The sequence below is a fragment of the Schistocerca americana genome, chromosome 3 (assembly GCF_021461395.2).
Source record: "Schistocerca americana isolate TAMUIC-IGC-003095 chromosome 3, iqSchAmer2.1, whole genome shotgun sequence".
Taxonomy (NCBI): domain Eukaryota; kingdom Metazoa; phylum Arthropoda; class Insecta; order Orthoptera; family Acrididae; genus Schistocerca; species Schistocerca americana.
This window is the reverse complement of record NC_060121.1, coordinates 975,120,306-975,133,360: the sequence shown is the minus strand read 5'-3', so window position 1 is coordinate 975,133,360 and position 13,055 is coordinate 975,120,306. Positions and strand designations below refer to the sequence as shown.

The 13,055-nt window shown below is 36.1% G+C and overlaps 1 protein-coding gene across 2 annotated transcripts in view; it reads left to right on the top strand.

Annotated features, from left to right (window-relative positions):
• The window catches only part of LOC124607458 (activating transcription factor 7-interacting protein 1), a 178,931-nt gene extending 166,119 nt beyond the window's left edge, over window positions 1-12,812 (top strand). For both annotated transcript variants that reach the window (XM_047139793.1, XM_047139795.1), the window contains exons 13-16: window positions 1,912-2,066; window positions 4,314-4,422; window positions 10,032-10,198; window positions 11,678-12,812. In XM_047139793.1, the coding sequence (XP_046995749.1) occupies window positions 1,912-2,066; window positions 4,314-4,422; window positions 10,032-10,198; window positions 11,678-11,782 (536 nt within the window). In that variant the 3' untranslated portion in view covers window positions 11,783-12,812. The remainder of the gene's footprint in view (window positions 1-1,911; window positions 2,067-4,313; window positions 4,423-10,031; window positions 10,199-11,677) is intronic.
• The last annotated feature ends 243 nt before the right edge of the window (window positions 12,813-13,055 follow it).

Below are 13,055 nucleotides of genomic sequence, written 5' to 3'. Positions count from 1 at the left end.
AAAGGTTCACCTGCTGGCCTGTTCAAGGGGACCATGTCCCCACTCCAGGGGGAAATTAAAGAAACCTTCAATATCCACACTTGGCCAATAGATTCTTACTGCATGGTGCAGAATCTCAAGTGAATCTGTAATGAAAGGATTCAGAAAGTGCTTTATAGCCAGTGCTGTGGATGGTTCAGAAAGTGACATGTGGGACTGTCAGGATTAAAGAAATGCTAGTAGGCTTACAGATGATGATGATTATGACGACACAGACAAAGCTAGTTAGAAAAAGGAAATGAAAATAAAAAATAATGTAAACAATTTCTTTTTATTTTATTTCCGCTTGCATTATCAAAATATAAAAAGTCAGTAAACTGCATAAGTTTACAAAAAGTATGTTAATTTTTTTTTCAGATACTTCAAAACAGCTTGTATTTTTGATTAGTCAGAGTATGCTAACAATAAAAATGTCTCAAGGAACTTCTTAAGCAAGGGGGTTGTCTTATGTTAAGGGCTGCCTTATAGTCGAACAAATACAGTATATTAGTGGGACAAAATGCAGTTTGAGTGGTTTTCATCCTTAAATGGTTTGTCATCTGTTAAGCATATATGCGCCTGTAAGGGATGTGTATGTACAAGATTGCAGAATTGGTTATCAGTCTTCTGTATTTACATTTCTTTGGAATTGGTCATCAGTGTCCAATCTTTATATCTCTTTCATTATTGTGTGTTTAGAAGTACTGTAAAGGGCTTGCCTGTCCCCTCACTTCAAAGTGAATCTCTTGTGGGTTTAAAGTAACAAGTGCAAGCACATTGAATGAGAAGCTGTTTGCAGGTGCTGAATGCATTGAACAGGCAAACAAAAAATGATATTCCTTCATCTATGAATGTTAAAGAAACAAATAGTATGAAATCAGATACTTCTAGATCACCAGAGATTTCTAGATAACAGTAGAATGTGATAGGGATGAACCACAAATGACTGTAGAGCTTGACCCACGTCAGTCTTAAACATATTGGGCAGGTCTGAGTATTTGTCGGTCATCAGGTACATTTGAGCATCCTCAGGGTTCTACATGTTCTAAAACAAAACTGTTTGATGTCATAGCCTATTTTACATCAGTAAAAGATTACGTCTTTTGATGCGTAGTAAAGGTAAAGTTCTACTGTAATTGCATACACACCTTAAACAGCCTAATTGGAAGCTGTAAAAGTTAAAGAATGTGTTTGATTACTGTCACCAAACATATTTATTACTGTTATTCTGTATTTTTAATGCATTTACATATTTCTAAAAAACTAATATCCGTAGTTATATTGATGCTTTGAAACTGTATGATTCTTTGAAACTGTATTATGTCTTATTCGATTTGCTACCTTTCATTTTCATTTCTTTTTGAGGGGTCCAATTTCGACAACTGTTTTTCAGTGTATTTTCTGAAAGTAAAATGTAAATGAACTTACTATTTTCTATTTTTAAAAATCGAAAGTGAAATGGGGATTCAGTTTTGGGAACTTTCCTCTACTTGCCTCATTATTTGTCATTTTTCATGGGCATATACACTCCTTATGAAGATTGTTGATGAGACAGAGCTTGGACTGGATATGTATTCACTACTTGTACAGCTTACAGCACAATGTGTAAAACCGACAAGATAAACTAAAAAAAAATTTCGAAATAAGGCAGTCAGAGTCTTGAAGGCATTGAAAAATTGTGCTAATCTGTTTTCAGTAATCATGTAAAGCTTTTATGTACTCATTTTTGAATGTGTAATTGCTTTAGTGCACATTTTTGAATGTGTTATTGCTTTAGTGCAGGAATGTGCACACCGAATTATGTAGCCATATCGTTAGATTTAAGTGTGATAAACAGAAAGTTAGAGTAATTTGTGGGTATGTCTGTAGGTGTTGTTAAATTTTCTTCCCTAGGGTCTGGAACAGTGGGCCAGCAGGTTCCAACATCGACACGTCCTGCGGGTTTGCAGCCATCAGTAGCCCAAGGTTCACCGAGCAGGCCACAAATTCGTCCTGCACAGGGGTTAACAGCTTCTCCTCAGTCGCGGTCTTTGCCTCAACATGCTCAGGTGTGTCCAGGAACTCTTTATAATATTGTAGAACATATCTGCTCCACAAACAGTAGTATAAAATTTTGCCATTTAATTTTTTTTATATTCTTTAGATTGTTCATTGTTAATATAGCCATTTTTAACATACAGATCTGTTTTGCAGAAAGCTGTTTTGTAACCTTTCAAGGAATCATACTGTAGTCAAAAGTGGAGACATTGACAAGAAAATGCTGTTCTGCAGTATCAATGTTGAAAGCAGAAGTGCTAATTACTTACTTAATTACAGCTGACTGTGTTTGTGGAGTCCCTGTTAGTTTGTGAGCTTCTGATGGAAAATAGTGGAATGTTAAAATATAAAGCAGCCTTATGGACTGCTTGTATTCCACATCTGAGAAAACTGACTGTTCATCGTCATACAATACTCACATTTTCATCGGTTGCTCACAGATTTTTGTCAGGTTAAAATAATAATTTAGTTATTTAAGCCAAATGTCTCGACACTGTGTTTAAAGCACAATATTTCTGTCTGAATGCAGCAGGTACAGTAAATAACAAGTATTTTGCTAACAATAATTTGGATATATGAATTGGATGCACATTTGAGATGTGGTTATGAAATACATACTTGAATGTAATGAGTGTTTAAGGAAGTGTCGTCTTACTGTTAACGGTCAGTTGGAAACTGTGCATTACCATTGGAGAAGAACAGAGTGAAATTAGATACTTGGTTACAATAAATTAATAAACTTTTGTTGATAATTTTTCTATTCTTTCTTCGGAAAGTGAAATTGTGGGCAACATTAAATATTTAGGATCTGAGGTAATGCAGGACGTAAGGATGGAGAAAGAAATTGGCAAAAGGATACAACACAGCAGTGCATTTCAGCAATATGTCTGGGGAAGGGAGATACCAATGAAGTGCAAGAAAGTGCTGTACAAAACGTACTTTACACTCAAATTGATGTATGCATTGGAGACCTGGACAATGAGTCGAAGACGGAAGAGTAGAATCAAAGCCAGTGAATGAAATTCCTAAGAAGTGTGCCAGAGGAAATGAGAGACAGAGTGGGAAATGATGTTAGGAAGGAAATTGGAGTGTAAAAGTTGAATGATAAAATTTAGAAGAGTTGTTTAAAAGGTTTGGACATGTAAAGAAAATGGAAAATGGGAGAATACCAAGAACACCATTATGTCTGAGGGCAAGGAGGAGACCCAGAGCTAGATGGATTCACTAATTCAAGACCAGTTTAAGAGGACGGAATCTGGACTGGAACAAAAGCAGTTACCGAAGAATTATTATGGATAGGCAAGGGAAAGTGGAAAAGTACCATAAATGTCCAAACATGGCCTGATGTTGGATAAAAGGGAGAAGAAAGTGACGATGACTGGAAAAAATGAAAGCTGATATTTTCTGTTTTTCCAGCATGTGCACAGTATTTAAAGTAAGAACTTTAACAACGCATGTAATGCCAAACATATTTGAACCAAAGGTTCTTACATTCCTGAGACTACTTGTGCATTATTGCATTTATTTGTAGTAAAAGAAAATGTCAAAATTTCTGAATGGGTGGTGCATTATGTCCCCATGTTGCAGACATTGTCATATGTTGGTAGCATTACATTAAAGATATTGAAACATTGTTTACATATCTACTTCATATTGCATTTGATGCAGACCTCAAACAGAGATTGGGTACTAACTCTTGAAGAAATTTTCAACATTGTGATGCAAGTACATTTCAGATAAAAATTGTATTTACATTGAATAGCATTAAATGTAATCTCAGTTTTGATTAGAGATAATGTTTGAATAATTAAAACTGAGAGTGTACATTATTATAAAATAAATAAGAAAATCAAGTATGGAAACCATTTGCCACTCTCAGAAATCAGTTGGGAAACCTTGGTACGTATGACAGAAACTTAAATAAATCAAGTACTGGTATTAAATCTCAGGTGCTTAGATGTATGTTTCTTCCATGTGGAGATAGTTGGGAGGCAGCTTGCACAGAACAAGAGGTGTCTACCAAATGAATGATAGATACTAACGGAATACTTGTCTTGGGTTCAGTAGGAACTGACTGTTCAGTTTACTGACACTCTACGTAGTTTGTTTTGCTCAGGGCTCCAGGATAACAAGTTTGTGCTTGAGAGAAAGAGAGACTGGAATATAAATTACCATCCATCTTTTCAGCCTCTGTATTTCACCTGTTAGCACTTTTAACTGCTACGAAATAGATTACAATATAATCTTCTTCGTTTCAGCACCCTGCACCTCTTCCTGTGGCACCAAACTTGAATCTAAATAATCCAGACTTAAAGAAGATGCCACCAAGACCCGAATTAAAAATATCAAAACAGAGCAGGCACCAAGGTAGGTACTTTTTAAGATATTATTGTTAAATTTTGTTTTCCATTTTAATGATTTGTGTGTATTCTAAAGGGAAATAATATTCATTCACGTAAGTATAAAACCATTTTTTTTTCTGAAATTTGCAATAGTTATGTGTAATGATAACTTTTATGGCATGACTATGCTAATAACTGGAATTAAATTGTACACAGTTAATAAATACAGTGAAATGCTACTTTTTCACTTTTCAGGGTACATTTTTAAAAAAATTGTGTAAAATGAGGGAAAATGTGAAATGTGGGAAAATCTGAAATGTAGGAAATAATGTTTGAAGCAGTAAACGTTTCATGTAGTACCTCTCTTCAATGTTCACATTTTGTGTAAGATATATTTACATAATAGGCATCAAAATACTCATAAGGGCTTGTTTATTATCTAATAAAAACTGCTGGTAACTGTGTGGAAAATAGAAACATTTGACTTAATTTCATAAATCCTGCAGCTGTCATTCGTTATTTAAATAGTGAAACATTGCACCAGTTACATATTTTTTCATGCTTATCGAGAGGCATTTCAAAAATTTATTCTCCTTGTCAAGTGCATTTATGTAAGTATTTTGTATGATGTTTGCATATGTGTTGTCCTGCATCTCTTTCTGTGTAGTCCTGTCTTGCTAAGCAAGAAAAAATATGGAAGTAGTGTTATGTTTAAACCAAAAACGTGCACAATGCAAAGTGAGCAAAGGTGTCAGCACTCCAAGTAGCCAAACAGCGAAACATGTTAATATGATTCAACAAAGGTGTCACGATGATAAGTCACAAAGCTCCGCATGTGCACTTACACAGTAGAGACAGTTTGAAAATGGTTTTGATCATGATACCTTCTTTCGAACAAACCCAGTTACTCCCATCAGCCTCTGTACTGAATAGGGCTTGGCAACAGCAGGAGATAAACATGAATTGTTCCAGTTTTTACCTGTTCAGATCTGCTGAGTAAAAGGCTCTGGTGTCAGGAAACATTAACTGTGTAACATTTGTAAACAGTACTTGATATCCAGTGCCATACCAGTGTCATTTTACATCAATTGTCAGTTTTTCTCCGCGAACAGTTTTTCGTAAAGCATAAATCACAGGATAATAATAAATATGTTCATGCAAAATAGGGTGAGAATTACCAATGTGAAGATAGGAAATTTGAAGGGAGCAGTAATAATTGTCATAAATACTGGGAAAACCTTAGTTCCAGAAATGTAAAAGTGAAATAGCTGTATTAGACTTCATTGATTTACTGTTAATTTTGGAGATAGTGAGGTAAAAGGGTGGATGGGGGATTTAAACTGGGAAATTTATAAAACTATGTAAAGATACTCAACATGGAAAAGAAAATAATCAATTTTTGACAATATAATGCAATTGGATAAATAAAAAATCTATTCACCAAGTGGCGGCAGGAGAATACACGTATAAAAAAAAAAGGTTTTCCTTGTGCAATCTTACAGAGCCAGTGGCTCCTTCTTCCGCCAGAACAGTTGAAGGGGCAGGAAGAGGAGTGAAGGGAAATCAACTGAAGAGGTTTAGGAAAAGGAGTAGTTTGGAAAAGTCCCCCAAACCCCGGGTCAGGGGAGGCGTACTGGACGGGCTGGGAAGGAAAGACTGACTGTTGGGGACTGCACCGGATGAGATTTCAAAATGAGAGAGCTTCAAGATGGAAGAAAGAATAATATACAAAACAGAGAGTACTGCTAAAACATCATGCATGAGTTAATAAGAGAGTGAAAAGCTAAGTGCATTTTCTGTAACAGAAGTGGTAGGTAGGGGACTGGCGGAAAATAGACAGGTCAGAAAATGAAAGATGTAGAAAACTAAAACAGAGTGAAGAAAGGAGTAGTTACTGTGAAGAAATTAACGTAAATTAAGGCCAGGTGGGTGGCGAGAACCAAGGACATGTGGAGTTCTCAGAAACTGGCGTGTGGGGGAAGCATCCAGTTACAGCCTGTGGTGAAACAGCCACTGAAGTAACGAATGTCTTGGGGTATAGCTTGCTCTGCAACACGATATTGTGTGTTGCCGGTATACACCTTCTGCCTATACCCATTTGTCTAACTGATAACTTACTTGCTCTACAACATAGTCATGAACTCAGTGCCTGTTTTACCACACATGCCATCTGGATTCTTCTCCCAGGCACAAGTGTCTCAGAACTTCACAGGTGAGAACTAGTGCTACTACATGTCCTCGGTTCTCGCCACCCACCTGGCATTACTTTACACAAATTTCTTCCATCTCAGCATTTCTTCACTGTAACTTCTCCTTCCTTCACTCCAGCAGGAGATAAACATGAATTGTTCCAATTTTTACCTGTTCAGATCTGCTGAGTAAAAGGCTCTGGTGTCAGGAAACTGTTCTACGTCTTTCATTTTCTGACCTGTCTATTTTTTGTTGCCCGCTTCCACCTTTGTTACATAGAATGCACTGAGCATTTCACTCTTGGCTTGTGAATGATATTTTAGCAGTAATCTCTGTCTTGCATATTACCCTGTCTTACACCTTTAAGCTCTCATGTTTTCAAATCTCGTTCATTGTAGTTTCCAACAGTGTCTTTCCTTCCAATACTGTCCGGTAAGTCTCCCCTAACCCGCAGTTCTGGGTGACTTTCCCGAGCTCTATCCCTTTTTCTAAACCTCTCCAGTTCTTTGCCTCTTCCATCCCTTTCAACCCTCTGCTGGAAGGAGAAGCCACTGGCTCCAAAAGCTTGCATAAGTAAAACCTTTTTGTATATGTGTGTGCTCCTGCCGCTGCTTGGTGAGTAGATTTTTTAATCCATCCAACTACATAATATCAGCATGGCAAAAGGACTACAAGTTGCAAAATTTGAGGAGAAAATAATGCAGGCAAATAGAGAGTGGGATGGTAATGGAGGGAGCAACTGAGATAAGGAAAAGAGGAGATGAACACAAGATAAAAAATTAAACAAACAAGACAAAAGCAGCAGAGAGTAGATGGTGAATAGTATGGGCAAGGTGATAAGACCTCAGTCTCACTACCTCTTGAGCCTTCATTTGCCCACAAGGCTTATATGACATTTTTGTAAGCATGACACTGTGCCAGTTCCAGAACCATAACACCACCAGCTGATTCTGTGTGGCTGTGCTACATAAAAATGTTGCTCAGTACACTCAACTCACCTGTTGCCTGCTTCATCAGGCATCTATTGCAGTTGATGTTGTGAAGCAGTGAGCCACCTGGTCGTGTTGATGTGTTTTATTTGTGTGGCCATCATGAATGTACCCGTTTGATTTAGGAAAGCATTCTATGTTGAAAATAATGCTAAAGACTTAAAAGGAGAGGACCCAGTGTTGCAACTGACTTTTTGCAACCACCTGTATGATGGTTTAGGGTAAGAACCCAAGTATCACACTGTGAAGCCATTCACCGTGGTGGGCCCTCATTTATGAGTAGAAGCCGAAAAACAATTCAGCTTGTTCCACTAGAGTATTAATTCAATACCAGATTTTCCAATGCTGCCATAGTGTAATGGATATCGTAGCAGATTGGGAAACTGAAGGTGGCGGGTTAGAATCCTGTCACTTGCTTACAATTTTTATTTATTATTTTTTTAATTTTATTTTTCTTCTGTTATTTGCTTGAATTGAAATGTTTCGAATTTTATAAACTTTTGCCAAGTCATTTTAGCCATTGTATTAACTTCCTTATTGGTTCTCATTCCTCCAATGGGCTCAGAATCATTGGTGGATTTGCAGTTATATTAATAGCGGATGAGGAAATCCAAAAATTTATGGAAAGTCTTACCTGATCATGCAAACCCTCTTAATCAGTCTCACTGTTCCTGAACAATAACACTCTGCATCATGCGTTGAATCGTTTCCTCTGTGATTTGTTCACTCATCGCTACTGTGTTTTCATTTTTAAAATTGGGTTTTGCAGAAAGGAGAAACCTCTTCTTATACATAGACAATGCATTGCATAAGGAATTCGTGAAAGTTGTCCTTCTTTTTCATCAAATTTCTCCGTTCGTTTGTCATAACATTTGCTGGTTGATGAATTTACGTTGTCAGGCATTTTAAATGCAACAAAATCACAAATTTCTTATTGGTAACTGCAAATCCATCAATGGTTTTGAGCTCAATGGAGAAATGAGAACAAATAAGAAACTTAATACAATGGTTAAAAATCACTTTGAAAAAAATTAGAAAACCATTACATTTGAAGTAAATAACTAAACAAAAAAATTTGTAACCATGTGACAGGATTCGAACCGGTCTCCTTCAGTTTCTCAATCTGTAACGCTATCCATTATGCTGTGGTGTCATTTGAAAATGTTGTATTAATTTAAAGCTCTAGTGGAGTAGGCTAAACTGTTTTTCGGCTTTTACTCGTAAAGAAGGGCTTCAGGATGTGATACCCAGATTCTCAATCTGCAACGCCACATAGGTGGTTGTAAAAAGGTCAATTGCACCACTGGAACCTCTGCTTGTTACTTATGTTCCTTCGTACCACCAGTACTCGTAGTACTTGGAGAGCACCTGTCAAGATTTAGAGATTTGCACTAGTGCACTGCTGCTTGTTCTGTGCATATGTAAATTTTTCTGGTAATTCAGTTATAGCTTCCTAGGTTTCTGTCTGTTTTCTTGTTGTTTAAAAGCTCCCCTTCTGTGTAAGTTTTTATGTTAACTCTATAAAGTTCAGTAGGTCAATTTTCATGGTCATTGAGAAGTGGGAGAACTGTTGTAAGCTTACTGCTTTTGAACTTATTAGCACCAACTGGGGAAACCTTCTTTTTGTTTTTAAGACAGTTCTTGGAAAAAAATCCTGTATCAGGTACCAGAAACATATTTACATCATCTACAGAGCAAGATCTTTCAGTTAAGCCCCCATCAAAATTAATATAAAGAAAAAAAGTGCTATGGTTGGTTGTTTTTGACTGGATTACTAAGTAGGCTACATTAGAATGGAATGGTCCTAGAATAGTATTGATTAACATATAGTTAGGATTCTGACACAGAAGTTTCTTATATAATTATTTTGTAGCTTCAAATCTACTGCATAAAAGGAAAAATAATAGATTTTCATGAGGGAGTAATATGTACTGAAGACATGATAGTTACTGTTATGTTATTTGAATGCAATTAAATAATGTTTGAGAATTGGTACTTCTTATTTTGAAACTCTTATAAAAATACAAAGTAGTGACAGAAGAACAATAAAGATGACTCTGACGTAGACTTCAGTACTTACCTGTATTTCTGGTTTATGCCTCCATATTATTGAAGTAGTTTTTCGAAGGGATTTTCACTGAGATCAAAGTATGAGGATAAATTTGGCTAGCATGAATATATTGATATTATTTAAGGCAGAACAACAGTTTTGGAACAAGTAGAACTAGATCCTTAATAATATCTGCTTTTTAAATTAATTGGAGTACATAAGCACATGTAATAATGGGAGAAATTTTCAGACAGCTGTTTACCTGAATAATGGTTAATGCAGATCTCTTACAAACTGTATCCAAAAGATAGTTTTCTTTCTAATGATACATAATCAAACTTTTTCTTTCTTCTCACCTTCCTTTCGAATCACAACTGCGTGTTTTTAATATTAAATGTCTTGCAGGTATTGTTCTGTCGTGGAATATGCCTGTGACAAATGAATATGCAGCCATTGCCAGCTACCAGCTGTATGCGTATCAGGAGAGTTCATCACCTCCAAGTACAGCACATTGGAAAAAAGTTGGAGATGTCAAGGCTTTACCATTGCCAATGGCTTGCACGTTGACACAGGTATGTATCTGCCTGACATTAATTTCATGTGACGTGTAGGTACAGTTTTATGGAGTTAGGTTTGCATATAATTTGTAAACGCCATGACTCATATGTATTTGTCTTTATCCAGTCTTCTTGTGTGTTAAATAAGACTATGCAGCCTAAAATTTGAAATGACAGGGCAGATTATAGGAAGAGGCTTTGTAGACTGAAAAGAATTTATTTTTTGAACCAGCCTACATCAGTGTAATAGGTAAGGATAGGAAGTGCAGAAAAAATGACATATTGTGCTTTGTGGTACACTTGATTGAAAATGTTGGCTGTAGTTAGACTTTGAGATTAAAGATATTGTAGATCAGGTAAAAAATGAAAATATGCTGACAGCTGATGTGATAAACAGTAATCAGTAACTAGCTGGAATATCGTCCATTTTCCACATTTGAAAGTTAGCACTTTAGGAATGTCAAGAAAACATGACAAAAGTTTAGTTTTAATTTGATGCTCCTATAGTTTGTTTTTATTTTTGTGGACTGTTATTAGTCTTACTCAGGTATTACTTTTGTGTGTAGTGAGATAGAAGAAAAATGATGATAAGAGCATTATAGCATCATGATGGATCTCAAATACTGTAAACACATTAATGTAGGTGTAAGTGAAGTTGTAATACAATGGGTAACTTCCAGAAAATAGACTTTCAGAGATGTAGAATTATTGAGGTATGAGTGCAAACTAAGGCTGGCATACTATACTTTTGGCCAAATGGGCATGCTGTATGCAAGTAGTGTTCATGAAGCTATTAATACCACTAGCAGTTTCATAAAGTGCCATAAGTAACACTGTATAAAGTTACAAATACACCCAGGAAAACAGTACATCTGTATCAGCCGTTGCTGATGCTGAAATATCCCTCTCTCAGCAAATATAATGTCACGAGACTTAGAGCGTTACATCTGCATAGTGAAGTGGTGTGAATGGAATTTTTTCCCTGTGACTTGATATGCACACGGCTCGCCTCACTTGCCTTGTGAGTGAGCACTCGGTGATTGTAACTCAACAGCTGTGTAGCCTTCACAGCTCCAGTTGTAGTGGCAAGTAAAGGGAGCACATAGCGCATACAACTTTGGCATCTATGTTCAAGAGAGTGGGATCTGCAGGGCCGTAAATACTATGCAAGTGCAGTGGCGCTTGGGAAACTGCAGTCAGATTGTGGGAAGTTTATTCTTCCCCTCCCCCTCCTTCCTTCACACCACAGCCAAGTGAACACCATGTGGATCGGGCACATCTGACTAACACAGGCTGCAAGCAGATTTAAAACGTTTTCTGTGTCAATGTTGCCAACAAGCCTGTATGTTGTAGCTGGGTGTGCACGTTTGGTTTGTAGATTGAAATGCACTGTCTATGCTTTTGATCTATGCTTGATTTCATAGGTGAAAAGTAATAATTTTATAAGTAACAAAAATTTGTTTCATTATTGTAGACATTTCTTTTTCTTTGCAGTTTGTCGAAGGACACAAATATCACTTTGCTGTGAGAGCTGTTGACATACATTCTCGTGTGGGACCATTCAGCTTACCAGGGAGTATTGTACTGACTCGGAAGTAGATACTGATGCATCGTCTCTTGCTGGATGTTTTATTGTAAATAGTGCCGTGGTATTTATATAGAAATCTGTGAATAGTTGAGGTAACTCTGAATGCCATACAGACAGTGTTTTGCTGCTGTACAATGTAAATAAATTGCTTAGAACTTTTTTATTACATGTGTTTTTTGTGTAATGAAAATGTTTGTTGTAAATACACGCAAAAAAGTGAAAGCAGAAAAACAGAAACAGGTGTAAATATTTATGTACAGAATCTTATAATGGAAAATCTTTTTGGCAGCTGCAAATTTGGACTACTTGAATGTCAATGGTTTGTGTTCCAGGAATGGAATGTAAGTTGCTTACCATCATTCATAGGAGAAAAAAGAATGTACACAATAACTCCAAAACTTACTGCAGTTAGATGGTGTCCCAATATGTAAACAAGAGTGTAAAAAAGTAATCTCAGATGTTAAAGTATTTGCTCAAACACATTGATAAATAGTGGTCCTCAAAACTTAGTACATTTGTGAAGATTACTCTTGTTTTTGTAAGGTCCAATTAATTTACTGTCTGTGTGTGTGTGTGTGTGTGTGTGTGTGTGTGTGTGTGTGTGTGTGTGTGTGATGATACACAATTTGTCATACAGTTGTAGTCTTCGAAATTAATTGTAAATAGGCTAAAAGTGAACTTTAGCTGCAGAAACGACATGTATTCCTTCGTGAAAAAATTATGGATGAATGAAGAAATAGCATAAAATTTCATTCATATTTTGCATTAACTGAAGCACTCCGCACTAGTCTTTGAAATTTACTCACATTTTGCCACCATTTTATTGGTGAATTGCAGAATCTGAAGCAATGATTGTTATTGCATTTGTTTAGTATACCTGAGATGTGTGTATTATACGTGCAATGCTTAAGACATAAAATTTCTAGTGTATTGATAAAACAGTTATTTTTTATTTATTTATTTGGTCTTTTGGAGTGAACTTAACCCTGAAAGAAAAGGTTTGCTATGTCAATTTCTGTTGTTGTTATTGTTGTTGGGTTTTTTTTTCCCCTTCAGAAAATCTGTTAATGGCTACCAGCAGGATGTAGAAAGTTGTATATATTTTTCTTTCTGTCTGTAAATATACATATATATAATTTAATTATTTGTGTAAATGAGCTTTAAATGGTAAATTTGCTTATAATAATTCCTACAAAGAAAAACTGCATTTTTTTAAAAATAGAATTGTTGTTACATAAATTTTGAGAACTTTTCATTACCTACAATTCTTTTTAGTGTACCGTG